Source organism: Neolamprologus brichardi, chromosome 8, assembly GCF_056152115.1.
Source record: "Neolamprologus brichardi isolate AB-2024 chromosome 8, ASM5615211v1, whole genome shotgun sequence".
In the NCBI taxonomy this organism is placed as follows: Eukaryota; Metazoa; Chordata; class Actinopteri; order Cichliformes; family Cichlidae; genus Neolamprologus; species Neolamprologus brichardi.
This window is the reverse complement of record NC_142111.1, coordinates 21,521,508-21,541,742: the sequence shown is the minus strand read 5'-3', so window position 1 is coordinate 21,541,742 and position 20,235 is coordinate 21,521,508. Positions and strand designations below refer to the sequence as shown.

The 20,235-nt window shown below is 40.2% G+C and overlaps 1 protein-coding gene across 2 annotated transcripts; it reads right to left on the bottom strand.

Annotated features, from left to right (window-relative positions):
- Positions 1-265: 265 nt before the first annotated feature.
- On the bottom strand, positions 266-19,401 carry plekhm1 (pleckstrin homology and RUN domain containing M1). 2 transcript variants are annotated; one of them, XM_087844823.1, is made up of 12 exons: positions 19,209-19,401; positions 18,441-18,527; positions 15,230-15,471; positions 12,559-13,230; positions 11,710-12,163; positions 10,600-10,747; positions 8,027-8,995; positions 6,494-6,639; positions 5,388-5,581; positions 5,181-5,244; positions 4,929-5,086; positions 266-2,254 (listed from the first exon to the last, which is right to left on the bottom strand). In XM_087844823.1, the coding sequence occupies exons 2-12, from the start codon at positions 18,489-18,491 to the stop codon at positions 2,146-2,148; spliced, it is 3,207 nt and encodes a 1,068-aa protein (XP_087700949.1). In that variant the 5' UTR covers positions 18,492-18,527; positions 19,209-19,401; the 3' UTR covers positions 266-2,145. The 2 variants fall into 2 exon arrangements, with proteins under 2 accessions (XP_087700949.1, XP_087700948.1); XM_087844822.1 differs by having other exon boundaries at positions 18,441-19,401.
- Between the last annotated feature and the right edge of the window lie 834 nt (positions 19,402-20,235).

Here is a 20,235-nt window from a genome sequence, read left to right as displayed (position 1 = left end):
GGGACTGATGATGAAAATTAGCCGGTATGCCTGTGTGTGCCATGGCTACGGAAGAGGATTAGGGCCACTGGAAAAAAAAAATCTGAGAAAAAAAAAAATCAGAATTCTGACTTTTTTCTCAGAATTCAGGAAAAAAAGAAAAAAAAAAAAAAAAGACATGCCCACTTTTTTTTTCTCCAGTGGCCCTAATCCTCTTCCGTACATGGCTTTGTGAGTAAAATGAACATTATCTGGTGTGAAAGGCTTAAAATAAAAGACAACCGAATCAAATACACTGACATTTATTTCAATACAGTCATTCATACATAATGAGACGAAATAAATACAAATCAGGAAATAACAGTACTGCAGTATATGCAATTTTCCCTTTGCATATGATATGTTCTGCATATCGCAAAATGGAGTTCAGTACATCTTCAACTTATTTTTGTTCTTTGCAGACCCCAGAGAAGTCTGATGATTCCCAGTTCAAAGTCAAAAATGAAAGAAAAGGGGAAAAAAAAGATCATAAACACAGCTGGGTTTTTAGTTTAGGGATAATTTAATGTGGCCGAAAATATCAGAGCTCAAATAACTCAGCTGAAATATCCATTTAACAGTCATTTCCGAGTGCAAATATGCAAATTACGTTTTAAACTTTATAAACACTCATCTCAAATCTTCATTTTTAATGTTTTTGCCACAAACTTATTAAATTATTTCATTAAATGCATGAATAAGCAGCATAAACAAATCTCCTCTGTGAGCCTTAAGAATTGCCTGTTTAATCACACATATATATAGAAACATTCCACAAAGCGCTCATATTTACACTAAATCTAAATCTAATTTTTTTATTGCATGATTATGGGTTAAAAAAAAAAAGTTTTGGCCCCGTAATAGTGAGATATCATGGGAAAACTGTAAAGCTTAAATTAAAAAAAGAAGGCACAATCAAGTTCTGTTAATCAAAACATTTCTCATTATTCTACAAGTACAGTACTAAATATTAATGCTGGAAATCATGTCTGAATAATTTATGCATTGAGAGCAAACAAAACATACTGTGGATCACTTCTGTGTAAACATGATGGTTAAGAAGACATTGATGTGACAAGCAAAGTAAAGAGCGTGAATGGTCACTTTTCCACTGCACAAACTTGTAGCAGGAACCAAGTTTACAGGAAGTCCCCATGATCAGCTCTAACAATCTGTGGAGATCCTGAATGCACCAAAAAAAAAAAAAACCACAAAAAACACAAAAAAAACACAAAAAAACCCCTGTGAAGGGTAAGACAACGCTATGATTTCTGCTCATACCTTGGTTTTTCTCTACTGATCGGAGCATTACAGCTTTTACCAGACTAGTATGCTTTGGTTCAGGAAACTGAAATAAGTCTTTGACGCAGTCTCCGAGACTTTTCATCTCGATTTCGGTCTCATTTTCAAAATTATTAAACCACTAGTTAAACTATGTATCTGTGAAACCAGATGATGATGGTTGTCATTCGTTTTATCCACTTAAATTTTACAATTTGAAAGACTCCTAATCTTTGTTCGAATAGGTTTGGGGTTTTTTCAAAGATTTTCTTGTTCTGAAACTAAAAAAACAAAAGTAGTGTTTCATAGTAGTTAAGAACCTCTAAGTACAGGCTCTTATCCTGGAGTAGATACTGATCCAGAAGCAGTCCTAGAAGAGGTTCTACGGGAGTGGGTGTGGGGTTTCCTGAGTTTAGAATAGGTAATGGTGCAAGCTACTTATTAGTTCCTGCAGTGGAAAACGGCCAACTCTAAAAAATGTTTGGATACAATAGATTGGCAGCACCCTCGACGTCTGACCTGGCCTTTTTTGATGTCGTGGCTGAATCAGAAATCAGAGAGGTATTTAAATCACTGGTCAGTAACATTTGGCTGCATCATGTGAGCAGCACGAGGCTCTGAATGCCTCTACATTAGTGCAAGAGAGTCTAGCTACTGTAGCACTGTGACTTCAAATACCTTCATCTTCATGCTTGCTTTAAGTCAGTTAGGGCAGGCAAACTCATAATTGCACTTGAGGTTACATCATGTGAAAGCTAAATTTTGTTTTCTTCACTCTCCACCAGCTTACGTTTAACAGTCTGGCCCCTGTCGCTCACAGCTCAGCACTGTCCCTACTGACCGTGCTCAGTCCTGCAGATCCCTCTCCATGTATTTCCTCATCCGCTGACAGCGAGGACAAGACTGCTCATCAGCCTTGCAGCTTATGTGAAACAAAGCTTTGCAATCTTCACACCTGGACAAGAGAAAAAACAAACCAAATTAAAGGCACTGTGGACACAATTTCCACACCACTTCTAGTAAAAATACTAATGACCAAGCAAGTTAGCATATGTTAAAGGTTTTGTTTTGCTTTTCCACAAACTTAAAGTATGATTTTCACAAAAGAAGTCAGTTGACGGTGTCAGTCTTAAATCCTCCGATAGAGAAAATGTGTTTCTCCAATGTTTTATATTCTTGGAAACAAGTATACAAAACACCAATAATTTCCACACATATAGGTGTTATTTTTATAGCTTTGGAGACACAGATTTTAAGATGTTATCAATATTTTAAAATGAGGTACAGGACAAGACAGGACAGTTTGAATTCACGTTCTATAAAGCGCTTCTTTGGTAAAGCCGAGCGAGTGGTTGCAGTTGTCACACTATACCTTAGGCTCCTTCAGCCTCACACCCACTCTCTTCAGAGGCTCAAAGACTTGGACTTTCTCCACACTAATGAGTACACTGTAATTTTCAAAGCCACCAGACAGCAGTTGCTAATCTAAATCTAAAGTGTGTTCTCAGGTATAATTGCTATTTTTGTCAGTGGAATCTGGCTGGTTTGACAAGAATGCAAAGACTTCAATTCCACTTCAAAAAAAAGCACATGAAAACAGGGCATTGAGGGATTTGTAAATGAGAAGATGGATCTCGTACGTAATGCGTTACTTGACTGGGAGCCAGTGGAAATTTATGAGGGTGAGTGTGATATGTTCCCCGAGCTTAGTGCATGTTAGAAGCCTGGCAGATGAGTTCTGGACATACTGGATTCTGTCCAGGGCTTTGTGGGAAAAACCGGGTGGTGACAAAGACATGGATGATCGTCTGTTACAGATTTTGTGTGACTGATGTCAAGAGATGTTCATTAGGTTGGTGACAAATCCCATATGAGCCTGGAAGTAGTGATTGTAGTGAGACCTACTAAGACGGATGGTTTGGAGATGGTGGCACCGGCAGAGTTGCAGGTAGACCAGTTAAAATGCTAAGAGTTTCAGTGCGAGTGAGCAGGACAGACACGTTTATTGTAACAGAAGGACTGTTCAGGATGAGCTTTTTGAATACAAAGTTAAAGAGGCAAAGCCGAGATGGTTCGGACATGGAGCTGCCAGACAGGAGGAAAAGCGGAAGGCCACAGAGAAGAGAAGGAGGACATGCAGCGGGTTGGAGTGACAGAAGAGGGTGCTAGATATAGGGTGAGATGAAGGCAGGTGATCCACTGTGGCGACCCCTAAAAGTAGCAGCCAAAAGAAGATCATTTTGGTCTGTGTGCTTTATTAAAAGTGTTTTCTACGTCTCTCTGGTAGATTGTGTCTTGCTATTCATATTAACAAGAGGGCTTCAGTTTATTTTTGTCCTGTTTACACTTTATATAGCCCACGTTAAAATGCGACAGACAGTGGCGATTAAACAGAACACTGAAAACAAGGGAAAGGAAGTCACACAGAAGAACAGGATGTTTAAAAAGTTGGAGCTGGTGTTTAGCATTTAATTTAGAATATTTGGACAACAAGGCTGGCCTCATTGTGGAGACTTTTTCCTCTTTCTTTTTAAAACTATTTTGTTTTAGGGTTCAAACTAGGGCTGCCACGATTAGTCGACTAGTCACGATTACGTCGACTATCAAAATCGTCGACGACTGATTTAATAGTCGACGCGTCGTTTGAAGCTTTGTAAGATCACAAAAGACGCAGGAATAAGTAGTAGGATTTAAGAGTGTAATAATGGACTGAAACAGAAGATGGCAGCACTGCATGTACAAGGATGCCAGCTGCCGTTAAACCCCGAAGAAGAAGAAGCTGTGTCCCAGAATTCATAGCGCAGCCCAGCTCCGTTTACAACAATGGCGGCAGCTAGTTAGTTTTAATATTACTCTTATTATTCTTTCTGGGTCACAAAATAAACGTTTAACATATTTTCAGGCGAGAATGTAGCTGTGTAAACCTCAAATATCTGCTCAGTTTATCAAGACACCACATATTTTCAAAAGCGCTCCAACGTTTTCGGCGACGTCTGTTACCCACCAGCTCGATAGTTAGCCGGGGGCTAGGCTCACTAGAGCCCGTGAGAACACGGACTCTGGCAAATCGTTTTCAAACCCACCGCCGTCTTTCGCTACTCAGGTTAAATATATATATAAGTCACTTAGATAACTTAAAAATGTTATTGTTTGTCTTTTTTCAGTATTTTATTTGTTCCTGAGTAAATCGGTTTGGCTGAGATTAAAGTTATAGTTTTTAAACAGCTGAATAAACGTCAAGCAGACAACTGATTATCAGAAGTGTGAGATGCTCAAGAATATACTCTGGTGTCCCGTTATATTTTAGATAGCAAGGAGTTTATTAAACTTCACCAAAACAATCAGCAAATTTCATTAAAATTTAATAAACTATCATCTTGTCTTTATTTTTAGTTAGCACATACCTGAAACACTTAAAGCTGTAAGCTAATGATAGTTATATAAGAGCAGATGCATGCTGGTGCAATAAGCTGTACGTTGTACGTCCAATGGACGCATGATCTGATTAGTCGACTAATCGCAAAAATAATCGGTGACTAGTCGATTATCAAAATAATCGTTTGTGGCAGCCCTAGTTCAAACAAATAAAAAGAATTAGGAATGAAGAGAGATTCCTTTGGAAAACATACCTTGTGGTTGTCTCAAACTGGAAGGGGAAGATGGTGTCATCAGAGTGGCATATCTGACAAATGTAGCCACGCTGGGTGCAAAGGTCACAGCTGAACACGTGATTAGAGGCATGTTGCACCAGCCTGCGCAGAAAGTTTACATACTGGCCCTCTGCTACCTGACAAAAAAGAAATAAAAAAATACAGATGCCTATATGTAGGTATTTTAAGGTGGCGGATCCTGTATGCAATGAAAGTGGGCCAGAAGGTTACCTGTCGCAAGTCCTTGACACTGTACAGGTGGTTTGACTCCAACAGGTAAGTTCGCTGCCCCATTCTAGAGAAATGGAAGGAGAAGAAAAAAAGAAAAGAAAGATGTTTAACATGTTTAAATTGATTGTTCCTATTAAAAAGAAATTCAATAGGAACAATGTAGCCTAGAGTAATTTATTGTTATTGCCAAGGCATTCTGCCAAACACCTCGCTTGGAGTTTCTTGTAGGCTCCACTGCGGCAGGTACGCAGATATTCAACCAGAAGGCATAGCTTCTGCCTCTGCTCGTGGGCCTGACCCATGGACTCTGTGTGCGCAACCAACTCAGGGTTCAGCTGCTCCAGGTTGAGCAGAGGCTCTTGTTCTACCTGCTTCAGAAGCCACAGGGCTTTCTTAGACACCTGTGCAGACAAACAAGTGTAAGCAGTCTCATGAGGCTGACATGTTGCTTCAAAATGTTCAGCAATTAAAAAAAAAAAAAAAGACAAACTAGAATATTTAGTTATGAGTGGATTAGAATACATAAAACAAACCCGCACACAAAAACTGTAAAAGGACTGTACTGTCAGTTAGCCTGGAGGAAATGCAAATAGTCTGTACTGCCATTTAACTCTATTCCAGCAGATGGCGCTGTGTGAACAGTTTCTGTGACAAACAGCAACAACCAGACTTTTTGGTCTTAGAAAGAGGTGACCTCCTCAAAATATAAACACTGTGTTAGCACATTTAGTACATATTAGCCTAATCCATTCTTCAATTCCTGATTCAGGTTTGTAATAAATCAATGTTTGAATCAAACCTCAAAACTTGCAAGAAATAAAGAAAAAGGTTACTCATTCATATTCATGACAGTGATCACATTTATGCTCATAATTAGTGTATGTGAATATAAATATTTCCTTAATTAAATTTGAGATATTAAAAACTGAAATGGCATTTACTTTTTGACTTGATTGTTTTAGCAAAGCCATCATTTTATTTAACCTCAGAGGTCACAAAACAGTTAAGTTGCAAAAAAACAAACAACAAAAAACAAATATTAGAAAACATTTTTGTAGTTTCAAATGAGACTCAGACCTTTAAGATGCAAGTTCATAGAGTTTGGTGTAACACATTACACAGTGTGCTTCATGCTTCCAGTCTGCAGCACTCGTGTTAATACCCAAGGCCAGTTTCTTCAAATGACACTAAGCTTTCATCTAAATTAGCAGGTAGGAAGTCATATATGTTTGTTTTTTTCTAATTGCTGTAACAAATTTGTGACTATTTTTTTTATCGAAGTTTGTTTGCAGATAGTTATGTGTTGCACCTACCTCTCTTTGGGCGACATCCCAGTTGTGTACCATGCGTGAGGGGATGATGGAGGTGTCACCTTTGTGGCATGACTCACAGTAGTACAGCCCAGAGAACTCACATAACCTGGCTCTGCCCAGTGACAGTCCAATCTTCTGAGGACAGCCTGCAAGACACAGCAAAGCACAACTCAGTCTGAGTCACATCCACTCTCACAATGAGTCGGACTCCTCTTCCTGTAGACTCAACCAGTGATACATTATTATTTACAAGGCTATGCTTGATCTGCTCCGCGTATCGGAAGTTGCTGTCTTTCATCCCAAACAAACCCCAAAACAGATGGATGAGACTGTGGCTGGACAAAGTGGCCTACACAGGCTGTAAACTTCATATGAGAGGCTAAAGGTGAGAAAATGTAATCACTGCTTACTATTATAAACCAAACAGGCGCTAATCATTAACTCATGGCACATTCCACGTTTGCAAATAGCTCTTTGTTCTTCAATACTGCAGGTAAACAAGGCGTCGCGTTGGCTGAAGGGATGTTTGCATTGCCGTTTGTTTGTGGATCTGTCAACGGGATTACGCAAAGAAACACCTGACCGAGTTTTAAGATACTTGCTGGAAAAGTGGGACATAAGCAAAGGTATAATACTTTAAATTTCTTTTGGGAAAATAGGTGGATCTTAAAGATGAGTTTTATTGTTTTTTGGGTAAAAGGATCGTAAAAAATACAACTGAACGACAAGATCAGGTCTTAGACTCCTAGGCAACATGCTGATTTGTATCATCACACTCAAAACCAAACTAAACACAACAGGAAATGAACAGACTGAATAGACAAGTGCAAATCTTCCATAAAGTTCTTTTTTTTTAGTACATAACATTACATTATCTACTGGTTTATGGATCCTGGATTTTAAAGTTTCAGCATTATTGTTTTGGCTGTCAATATATTAGTTTTGCAGAGCCAGAAGTGAACAATATTTGAACAAGAGGTTGAAGTGCAAAGTTATTAGCTAACACAAGCAAGCTCAAGCCATAGGTTCACACACACAGACGCATCTGCAATGATCAGTACCACACAGGAAGTCAGGTCCATTAAAATGTTCCAAAAGGCACATTATAAACATTAGGCCATACCCTTAACTTTAAGCTTTAGTCAAATGCCAACAAATGCGTTATTAAAGCATTCATTTACAGTAAAGGTTATTAATGAAGGACGAAACTATCCAAAAGTCCAAAACTGTGTTAGTTCGAGGATGTAAACATGCTTTTTAATGCTGTTAAGTTGAGAATTTTAAAACAAGATTGATTTTGTCCGTGTCAGACTGCTGAAGTCTTAAATTTAAAAAAAAAAAAATTTAAAAAAAGGGCGTGCTCAAACCCAGTAAAGGGTTTTGACCCAATCACTTACACTAGAAGTGCAATGAAAAGCTTCAACTTTTGCTACTGCAGACAGGATGGATTACCACAACAAGCAAAATCTGCTCGATTTTACATCAAACAGGCTTAAAAAGGTTTAAAAATATTTTTTAAAATTCTAACATTACCTGCACATTTGAAGCCCTGAGTGTCCAGGCCCTTCTCTAAGGGAACTTTGAAAAGGTGAACAAGAAGTGCTCCATCTTCTTTAAGCCTATGCTGCACCAGTCTGTACAGATTTCCAGTCGCTTCCAAAGGTACCTCAGAGCCTTCACACTCCCCGTTCTCCAGGTATGAGTCAAGAGCATCTCGGATAAACTTCCTCCAAAAGCGAGCCTCCTTGTCATTCTCCGCTCTAAATCTAAGTGTTTCTCGGATTGTCAGGAGCTTGAAAAAGGCTGGTCCCCCCTGAGAAACATCGGGAACCACATCCCGGATTTCCTCAACAGGGTAGTTTAGCCGCTGTAGCTTCCTTCCTTCTTTTACGAGAAATCCTTTCAAGGTCTCCAAGGAGAGAGAGAAAACCATACGTTCCCACGTCCGGGCCTCAGGATCTGTGGAGAAGTACAAAACAGCTTCTTTGATGGAATCTGTTTCTAAATTTGTAGTCGATGTCCAGTCAAATTCCTGCTGAGGAGGAGATGGAGAATCCTGCCCTCCACAAGCATCAGAACCAGACGGGCCTTGCTCAGGGCTGGAAGGGGACAAGGGTGGCGAAGAAACTGCACGTTCATCCACACCATTCTCACACCCGGTGTGCAGCACCTCCCACTGCTCATCATGCGGTACTGGTCGGCTTTTGTTGACAGCCTCAATAATCCGGTCCACCCAGTCCTCAGCTTCGTCAAGATTGGCCGCCCGGAGGTAAAGTCGTTTTCCGGGAAAGATCAAGTCAAAGCGGCCCTCAGATGAGGTGATGCGAACGTCTTCACATCGCACCAGGGAGCAGTTTTCGCAGCATACCCGTTCATCTGCATTCACATACAGGCGGAACTCAAAGGGTGACAGCTCGCAGTAGTAGTCGCGCCATAATCCCACAGCGCTGCGTCGTTCTAGGTGACCGAGCTTCAGCAACCCTCGAAAGGGGTTTGACAGCCCTGGGAAAAACACATACATAGATGACATTGTTGTGTTTTCACACTGAGAATGCCTCTTTTATATCCATGTTTACTAGCTGAGCTATACATACAGGAAATTAAGCCACAATTGAACCTTTTGCATTATTTTGAGCAAAGTTGGAGGGTTGTCATAAATAAAATAAATAAATAAATAAAAACTGGACTGATTTTCAATGTAGCTGTCAACTGTGTGTTAAAACCTAAAGACTAAAAGAAAAATCCTCATTAGGACAGGGATTTGTGTCTATGTAAGAAACTATATTATTTGTTAATGTGTTATTACATTAACGTCTGGTAGTTCTATGACATTTAGTCCACGTTATATGGTAATGCAAATGTAACATAAGTAATCTAACAAATTACTTTCCCCAGAAAGTAATTCTTCCCTGGCAAGTCCTCTCAATTTGCTACAACACAGTGATGCAATGTAGAGAAAAAAAATGGAGAAGGAAACGGGGTTACAAGAAAAAGAACAGGCCGATACGTGAGCTGTCAATGGATTTCCAATCAACTCATGACTCAACTCAACTCATCAACTCATTTCCAATCAAATCATGACTTCAGAGTTCCTGTTAGCAGCGCGAAAACAAAGTAAAAAGAAGGCTTGGAATTCAAGTTGACATCCCCAGTGGGATAATTTCACCCGCCAACATTCCCCATTATTTGCTTCAATAGTTAAGTTAACATTGACTCACAACACAGTTAAATAATCTAATCTGTTGATGTGAATGACTGAGATTAGCTACTCGTGAACAGTCCCATTATTGACAAAACGATTTAAAAAAATAAATAATAAGCATAGTCCATATGCTTTGTCACAAAATGTCCCATGACATGCTTCACTATCTGCGCTGTTGACGTTACTGTGTAACACTCTTTCACATTATTTCTATTTTTAAAACAGGCCGTGGGACTCATCCAGGTGACGTCCTGCAAATGTAGTAAGATCACATTCCACAGTGATGTGGCCACACGCCAAGCATTATGTAACAGCAGGCGTTTTCTCTTTTGAGACCTGAAGGAAATTACCTGCTGGGAAAATCTGGGGGCGTGGCTTTAATCTCATTCCACGCTTTCTAGTGCTCCCGGACTTTAGTGCAGTATGTTACTTCATTTGTAATCCCTCAGTGGCTACCTGTATTGACCAGGTGTGCGCACACTGCAGGTACCACTAGAAGTGCTGTGGAGCAACGATTTTACATGTTTGTTCTTTAACAGCTCTGTCTCTTTCACTTGAATGCAATGATCTATTTGTGATAGAAACACAGTCTGTTCAGAGAAACTCAGTTAACAGGATTCTGAAACTCAGACTTCTTTCCTCGGGCAGTGAGATTGCTGAGATTCTCCATAATTACTTATTCCTTCATTTATACATTTTTCTGATATCGCATAAAAGTCTTACATCTTTCCTTGTCATACACAAGCTTGTAGTGCACAATTACAAAAAGAAAAAGAAAGAATCTTTATTATGTTCTCACATTGAGCAGTGACTGCTGTGAATTATGCCCAGCGCCCAAAACTCTTTTCATACAACCGTTTATCATAAGTTTTACACTCAAAGCTTGGGGGACAGGGGATGGTACCTATTTGTCTGCGATGGACTACACTTGGACGTGACGGCGAGATGCTGGGCTCAGGTGCGGGAGGAGAGACAGGTGCGTCATCGCTGTCCGGCAAATTCTCCAGATGGGGCTTATAAATGTCATCGTCTGAGATCCAAGAATAAGAATGCTGCAAAAAGCAGGAGATGTTTTATTTAGCATTGGGAACCAAAGGGTTTCATTTGCATGTTAATGGCAAGTAGCAGAGTGCAGTTTGCAAAAAATGGTTCCCCTTTTATCATGTGTCGTTGGTGTTAGTGGTGTAGAAGCTATAAACAGTGCTCTCTAAACTGTCACGTAAATGTAAGCACAAATGTGTCTGTCTTGACTAATGTTAAGAGAGTTTCCTATATTTATGTAAAACACTAAGAAATATCTTTAGCTTTTCCCATTCAGAGATCACAATTAAGAGTTATTTTCACTCTAGGCATTTGCTGGTATAGTATGGCTACTTTCTGTACTCTATTTTATTAACATTTCGCCACAGGACTGGTTTCATATCACTACCAGTTTGCCTTCCGGCAGTATTCTCACAGTCTATTAACACTGAACACTAGAACAGCAGGTTGGTGTGTTTTTGCTGTGCCCATGTGGGTTTCTGCTGCATGCTTAAGCTACTTCCCACAGATCAGAGAGGTGTTTTTCAGGTAAAACGTCGCTGTGGATGTGAGTACTATAGTAAGACTCAGTACTCAGTCAATAAAAGTTAGCCCTAATTAGACAAGGAGTTAGATGATGGACGGACGATGGATGGACAGACTAAGTTAGTAAAACTAATGCGACTACTCACCATTTTTGTGAGGGGTTTTAAAATGGGAAAAAATAAACACAAAATAACATTTTCCCATTATTTATTACAGAGATTGTGTTGTTTTTTTTCCTCCATGCATTATTCAAGATTCAAGATTAAGAGTTGAACATCCTACTTGACATTTCATGCAACAAATATCAGGTTTTTTGTGTTATATGTAATCAGCAACCACAGCATTTATGAACTGATATGAGTGCATTTGACAAATTTGCATTAAGGCCAGATAAAGTTTGTGGTTTTGCTCAAATAACGGTTACCCTCTATAGAGATGTTACACTTACTGATAGTGAATCTGAAGATGACTTTCTGCACAAGATGCTTGTAGAGCGACGTGGGCACTGATGAACTGCAGAGTCTGTGTTGGTTTTTTCAGAGCTTTCTGTTGGCTTCTCTTCCTGGACAGGCTCAACAGTGACACTTACTTCCTCCACAGGTTCTGCAGGTTCACTGACTGCTGAGACGAGACATATGTCCGAGTGCAACTCTGAAGAGGCACTTTTGCAGACTTCAGCGGGACACTTATCATCATCAGATGATGGCAGCTCAGTGGTTGTTTCTGGTTGCTCTAAATCAAGCTGTCCAAAGTTTGGAGGCTGGTACTCAGAAGCCTGGGGCTCACTGTCACTGATAATACCCTTCTCAGAGAACTGAGAAGGACCCATGCTGGAGACAAATGAGTCTTCCTGTGTCGAGTCCTGACTGCAGTGTCCGCTCTCCCGGAAATCAGTCAGCGAGCTGCAGAGATACAGACAACTCAAAACATGTATCCTACTTCACGTTAAATAAAAGAAAAGCTTTTGTTGACAAAAGACCAAAAAAAAACAAACAAAAAAAAACCTCTGCATCCAAGCTGCTAATTTTATATACTGGTTATTGGCTGCTTTTCAGTCCTGTGCCAGAGCCCATATTGGGGTGGATGTGCACATATCTTTCAGTTTTATTGGAGGCTATTTCCTGCCAATGATTAACACATATCTGGTGCTCTGGTGATTATCAGAACAACAGGATGGTGTATGAGGGACTGACTAAAAATATACTACAAGGTGGGGCTCATTCAGGTGCTAAGAACAAAGTTATTTAACTCCTATTTGCTCCAGAATGATTAAAAACTGATTAAAATGTATACATACTTTTTCTGTGGCCTCTTGGTGCAGATGTTGGGATTAATGGCTGCTTCCAAGTCACATGAAGACCAATGCTCTCCTGTCGGGCTGCGGGGGTCCTGTCCATGCAGAAGGCTGTCAGAGCTCAAGCTGGAGGACAGCTGAGAGGAGCCTGTGGTATCCAGGCTTAAATTAGAAGAACGAAGAGCAGTCTCACTCCCTTGTAAAAGATCTGATCCCCTCCCCACTAAAACTGGGCAGCCTCTCTGTACATCCAGTGCGTCCGAAGAACCCGATGACTGAGACACTGTATCCCAAATTTCCTTCCATATGGGCTTGGAGGTGGGTGGGTCTCCACCATTGAGGGGCAGGTCGAGTAAGTCTGCCTGGGACAAAGGGCAGAGTCCGGCAAGAGCCAGAGGCGTGGTGGTCCACTCATTGAGGACAGATGACTTGTAAGACAGGCTGAATGTGAGGGAGGCCAGACCCTGGAGGTAGCTGAGCAGAACCTCTCGCTCCTCCGGGTTCAGGAGCAAGGCACTGGGCTGATAATGGGCCTGCAGCTTGGAGTCTTCGCGGAACAACGATACGAGGTAGCACTCCAGGAGGCCGTGGTTGAGCGCCAGCCGCAGCCACGCTCGGCAGCGACCCACATCAGTGCCCACAAAGCGTATCTTCTCCAGCTCTGTGATCACATCACTAGGTAAAGAAAGAATGTGATAAACATATTGCATTTTCACAGAATAATACCTTAAATCAGTCATACTTAAACTTAAGAACGGCATCACTCAATATGAACTCTGAAAATCTTCAGGGACACTTCTAACCCTTTACTAAAAACTCTGATTTAAACACAAGACTCGGATTAATGACCTCCTGACGTTTCTGTTCTTCATTTTATTTGATCAATCATCTCTCTTATTCTGTGTAATTCTCTATTAACAGCCTTTTTTTGCCATCTGATAATGATCAGTCAATTTTTAAAATCTTTTGTCTTGTACTTGTTTTGTAAATGGAAATATTAAAACTTGAAAATTACTCAGGGAACTCAGAAGATTTTAACTTCAAGCTCAACAACTGTAAATTTTTCACTGACCACACAGACAACCTGCATACCTTCAATACCCAAAAGGAAGCTGAGGGCCACACTTTGGGAATCACTGATTTGAATTTCTCAATAACATTGTTATTGAGAAGATTGAACATTGTATGTTCACTTTTCTTCTTTGCAGCCACCACATGCTGCTTTAAAGAGACACACACATACACATGAACACACACCAAAACCCCCTCATCCAGGAGACACAATACTGTCAGAATTATTTTTGCCTCCTGGAAGATAGTCTTCCAAGAAGGAGATTAATGTATACCTTATTTTATTGGCAACCTGTGCAGGGTGGACCCTGGCTCTCACCCTGTGATAGCAAGGACAGGCCTTAGCCCAAAAAAGTAGTTGTCATCAGTAGGGATGGGTACCGGTATCGGTTCTGACATAAACGGTAGTAACCAGACCGAAAAGCAGCGCACATTTCGGTGCTTTATTTCGGTGATTTTTTTTTTTTTCCTGAGCTGTGATGACTTTAGATTCTAGCCAATCATTTTACGTTTCCGAGGATAGTAGGCGGGCCCAGGTACGTACGTTCTTTTAGAGCAGAGCTACAGATTAAAAATGCCCAAGGTCAAGCGGTCAAAAGTCTGGCTGTACTTCACAGCAAAATATGCAAACTCAGCAGCCTGCAACAAGTGCTTTAAGCTGATACTGTGACACTGTCAAAGGAGATAACACCTCGAATCCGATGAAACACCTGGTGACGCATAGCATTTTTTTTAAAAGCCGAGAAATGCGCCGTATTTGATAGCTTGCTGCGAGACCTCACACCGTGCACATCTACTGCGGCTGTGGTGCCTGTTATTGGACCCAGAGTTAGCAACATTCCCGAAGAGTAGAGTCCTGGCCCCTAGCCCTGCCAGTGTAGCAGAAATGATGACGGATGATGATGGCGGCAGCAGCCGTTCTTCTCTGCGTGAGTAGCTTAATGTTGTTCGTGTGTAATTTACGTTGAGTAGGCTAACCACGTTATTACATTAATGCATGTAAGGTGAACTAGCAAACATCATCATAGCTACATGCGGCTGTCTTCTTGTTTGATGGCAGATACTCCCTTCACCCTGGCCAAAAAGGCTAAAATGACCAAAGAAAAAGTGGAAAACAGTTAAACATGAGAGGTTTTTGGACAAAGTTTGTGTTTTTTCCATTGTTTAAGCACTGCTTCCAGCCAAGAGTGATACCATATATGCCCCATAGCTGCAGAAAAGGCTAACATTGTTATCTTTTTACAAAAAAAACCAGCTGAACATGAGAGGTTTTTGGACAAAGTTTGTGTTTTCCATTCTTTAAGCACCGGTTTGAGCACCGTTTAAGCACCGGCACCGTTTCAAAAGTACCGGTTTCGTACCGGTATCGGATAAAACCTAAACGATACCCATCCCTAGTCATCAGATTACTCGATTAATCAGTGGAATAATTGTTAGAATACTTGATTATTCAAGTTGCCTCAAGGCACTTTGCATAAGGTAAAGACACTACAATAAAATGAACCTGAAGTCTAAGATAAAATCTCCAAATGTATTTTTTCCAAAGGGAAAAAGTCCAAAACCCCCGAAGTTTAGGAATAATTGTGCCTTGGTTCTGACTTACCGGTGGGTGACACTCTTGAGGAGGCTCCAGAAAAAAGGCTGAGGAAGGGATCCACGGTCCCCTTTCCTACTGCTGCTTCGAGACTCTGAGCGGACGTACTTGCTCTTGATACCGTGGATGAAGATGGCCTCCAGGGCAGAGCAGAGGAGGTTAGCATCGGAATCATCACTGGTGACTACAGAGTCTGACGCTACATATCGTTTCTGCAGGGCCTTGAGCGACTGCGCCAACTTCTCCTTGATCTAAGAAACAATACGTGGAAGAGGAAAAAGATTTTAATAAAACACATTCCTCAACTGGTTCTGATGGGAAGCAGCTGTCAAACAAGAAAGAAATTCCTGTTCAACCACATACATAGAAAACATCTTCAAGCATCGACTGGCACTTTTTTCTGCATTTCATTCCACAGTGTGATGACAAACAAGCAGTCTGAGATCAGCTGTGATGTTATGACACTCAACCTGTATATAACCTCCTGTCACATGTCACCCACTGTCAGCTGATAGGGAAAAAATAACAAACACATTAGACCTACATTATGTTAAAGGTTAGAGGACAAAGGCAGCTTCTTTCGCAACACACAAGAAACTTAGTGCTCTTGAGCACTGAAGAACTCTTCCTTTGCGGTGCTTGACTTGTTAGAAGAAAAACATCTACAGGTCCAGTTCCAAGCACCTGGACATATACAGTACATTAATGCAGCGGGGTTATTTTCTGCAAAACTAGAATTACAGGGTTTTTCCACGGTCCACGATGGGCCAGACAAGCACAGTTTGTCCAACTATACTCAAAGCAATGACTTTGTTTCACCTTACCTAATGATCTGAGGTCTCAAAGCCTTGTTAACAAAACATAAAAATTATTTACATTTTTTTAACTCATTTTTTTTCCTTTCATTGAAACATCTGAAAAACACATTTGAAAAAAAGCCATAACCCTGGGGTTTTCCTGGCGTCTGGAGGATGACTACACACGACTGGTCCATAGTTACGGAAAATACGATTTGTTATCTAAGCTAACAGAAGTTTCTCCCTGTTATTTTTAGCTATTTTATAAACAAATTGTAAAAAAAAACTTATTTTAAACTTGGGTAAAATAAGCCTCACTTTGAAAAAAAAAATACTGGTTACAAATATTTGTAATCATAGTTCTGGATACTTTTCTTCGGTGAAAGGTCAAAAACTTCTTTAGTGGGTAGCCCCACCTATGACTCAGGCTTCTTACTGTTAAAGGATCATTTACGTCTTCATTTTTATGATCCTAGGAAAGCCTAGTTGGAACACTTCTTCTTTAATTGAACCCTCTGGACATTGTGGAGGAATATAAATACCTTGGAGTACACAAAGACAATAAACGGAACTGGGTTAAGAACACCACTGCACTTTACAGTAAGGGCCAGAGTTGTCTCTATTTTCTGAGGCGGCTGAGGTCTTTCAACATCTGTCTGACAATGCTCAGGATTTTCTGTTAGTCTGTTGTGGTCAGTGCTATCCTCTATGCTGTTGCATGCTGTCGCAGCAGGTTGAGGGTTGCAGATGCCAACAGACTCAAACTGATCCGCAAGGCCAGTAATGTTGCAGGAAGGGTCATGTCTGAGAGGTGGATGATGTCCAAGATAAGGACAATGCTGAATAATACCATTCCATTACATGCAGGCTAGTCACAGGAGCACGTTCAATGAGAGACGGATTACCAAAAAGCACACTGCACCACACAGGAAACCATTCCTGCCTGTGGCCATCTCCCTGTACAACTCCTCCATCTAATATACTGTAAACACTGCAATAGTTACACCCTTTTGCACACTCTCTACAGTAAAATATCAAATGACAAAGTTCACAGGTTAGAGTTAAATGTCAATCATATATATTTACCTCTGTAATATTCTTGATATTTATAATTGAGCAATTTGTATATGTTAGCGCTGTTTCTTAAATTTGTAACCTTTGTAGCATATTGCATTATTTATTTAGTTTGGTCTGTTACTGTCTTGGAGCAACTTTAACACACATAATTTACTTAGGGATTATAAAAGTATTCTGATTCTGAAGTCTACCATTCAGGTTAGAGTTAGACTCTCAAAGAGTAGCCCACAGACTAGTGGCAGCCCTTGGCAGTTAAGAATACAGTTTAAGTTATACAATCATATACAGTGCACAACAAATCTCTGCAAGCCATGATAACAGATTGAATATGAATGATGTTGAGGAGTTTAATTGTGGTTAGTGGTTAAAAAAACCCAAACACATTTGGAGCAATAACATGTTTAACATAACAGCTTTGATGGTAAGAGGTGACCGTCTCACTTGTTGTCATTATTTAGATTCAAGAAACACGGGATGATTCATTAAAATCTCAGAGTTATAATTCAATAGTCACACTGAAAATATACTTGATACATGCGGCATTAGTATAAGAAAGCCAATGTGTGAGTTAAAATATTAAAAGTAAACAGCAAATATTAGCCAGATCTATTCTTTGTTAAGTAATTCAGCTTTGTACTGCAGAGGTTTTATGTTACAGTTCACCGTAGACACACAAGCACAAAAAGTACTAACAGCAAGTTCCTGATTCCTGACACGATCACCCAGGCCTGATGCGTCAGTTATGTCTATGAAAAAATCTTGAAATACTTCTGAAATATGTGAAACTATTTCACATTAATTGTTCAATATTTGACTCTTGGGTTAATTTATCAAAGTAAGTAAGACCCTCTGAGACAAAACATGTCCACCACTGATCCAAAAGAATAGAACTTGTTACAAGTTTCTTAGGTTAACCTTCATTCAGTCTTTCAATGCAGGTCCCCTAAAGTGTGCACAACAGCAGCAGAGAGGTCCATCTGGGCCTTTGTTTCCCTTCCTGTCTGTACCAGAAGACCTCCTGTAGTCCTGGGTGGGACTACACCTATGCAAGACCAGCTTCACCATTAAACATAATGAAAATCCTCTGTTGATGAGCTTAGCACCGGGATTATGATGCATTTCCTCTGCTGCATCCGCTATTAGTGGCGTATTGAAAACAGGCTGTGCTGTTGTTGTTTTGTTTTTCTTTTGGAGCACCCCATGTTCCCCACAACCTAAACATCAAGGGGGTACTTTGCATTACAATACTACTTAAATATCACAAGCCAACTCTCACGCTGTCTCACCAGCAGAGGAAGGAGCCAGAGAGAAGTGAAATCCGCAACGTGAAACGAGCTGATTCTTACCTTTTTAACATCCTTAGTCTCGTGTGGAGCTTCAGTCTGCGTGGCGAGCATGGCACCTCCTGTAATAAGTTACTCCAACATGGCACACTGAAACACACAAAAAAAGACTTGCGCTTTTTGCACTTGCAGGCTTGACTAACAGCGACCAAACGAGTCATGCGAGTTTGTATCCTGAATATGGCCACGCCTCCGAGCCAGACATGTGACGAGAAGGAAACGAGTTTCCCTCCTCACATCGAGTTTCCAGAATTTCCTATCACGAGGCTGTGCTCTGTGACATTATCTGCCATTTCATGCTTTCTGTGAGTGACCCTCTAAGTCATGTGAAGCACAGATTAAAGAAGACGTCTGCAGGGAAGTAGCTTCTTACTTCCCCAATAAAAACTGAGAGACAATCTGAGAATTAATTAGCATGTAATCCAACCACCCTGACATCATCACATCCAAATAAGATGCGTTAAATACATCAAGTGTTGGGCTATCCGCAAACAAAGTACTGTTTACCAAACAGTGGCTGGTTAATAGTTTCGTTTTAAACACCCAAAGTGACATTTAGAAGCATTTGTTTTCTCTGCAGACGCTTTGCAGTGACGAGCACTGGGCGTGTGCATTAATGACAGAAATGCACGACCGAAACACTGTAAATTAAACAAATAAAATAAAAAAGCAATTTAAAAAAGCTGTGTAAATAACGAAATGTCTATCAGCTATGTAATAATAGTAAAATCAGACGTTGTCGGCGGCTTTTACTAGCTAACTTTTGCTTACCGAAACAAACAGCCTGGCTAACAGGTCGAAAAACAAGCGCGTGGCCTCCTTAAATTAACGTAAACACATGAGCTGCACGTTAGAGGCACAAAAATCCGTGCAGTCACTCTCCATCGCTCCCAAAACACCTAAAAATAGAGCAGAAGTCAGCTCGACTTTAGACGCTCGACTGTCGCCATCCAACTGAAGACGAAGTGCATCATGGGAACTCAGACCAGTGATGCGTTCAGGCTCCATCACAAATGCTGTGAAACTGGGCTTGTTCTCATGGATTCTCTTCTTGTCGATCTCTTCATAATTTATTGACATTATTTGTGTCACTTGCATGCCTACCCTGCCACTGACATTAAAATTATTCTTCATGAATTGTAAAAGTGACCTCCTATGTTATTTAATCTGACTTAGAAGTAACAAATTATAGCTATTAGCTTTATGACTTTCACATTAAAACAAAAGACAAAAGACAAAAATGGCTATTTTGCCCTTCTGGATGATAAAATGGTTTATCACCCAGAAGATAAACCATTCTATCATGGTATTTGTACAGGGTTAAACCCAAATAGCTTAATAACATGAAAATAACAAAAATACACGAAAGTAAAAAGCTCAATTAAATAGAAAAAGGTAAATAGAATAAAATTGTTTTATCTGTTATGTATGCTTTTAGCTTATTTATATAAGGATTTAATGTGGCAGGAGTTACATAGAGCGTGATTTCCAATCCTCTGGCGAGATTTCATTTTTACTGTCGACATATTTTTTGTGTCTTATGGTTTCCGGGTTATTTTTTATTTAAGACAACACATTAAAAACGAACAAAATCAACATGCAGACAATAGGTTAACTACTAACCTTAACTAAAGGTAAACAGAAGCGGTAATAAAAACAACAAAAACAAAAAACAAAAACAAAAAAAACCCCCAAAGTAGAAGCTGTAGTTTACGAGTAACACTTAAAGGCGACATAGTGGTTCTATTGTTGACGCAAGAGAACTTTCTGTTCTCCGTTCTCAGCTCCTGCTCTGCTA

Bases quoted from the DNA above. Each gene is read 5' to 3' on its own strand.
- plekhm1 (XM_087844822.1), bottom strand. From the start codon at position 18,491: ATGCTCGCCACGCAGACTGAAGCTCCACACGAGACTAAGGATGTTAAA. The intron at 12,164-12,558 runs GTATGTATACAT...GTATCTCTGCAG, and splicing joins ACCAAGAGGCCACAGAAAAA to CTCGCTGACTGATTTCCGGG. The intron at 5,582-6,493 runs GTAGGTGCAACA...TTGTCTGCACAG, and splicing joins GGGATGTCGCCCAAAGAGAG to GTGTCTAAGAAAGCCCTGTG.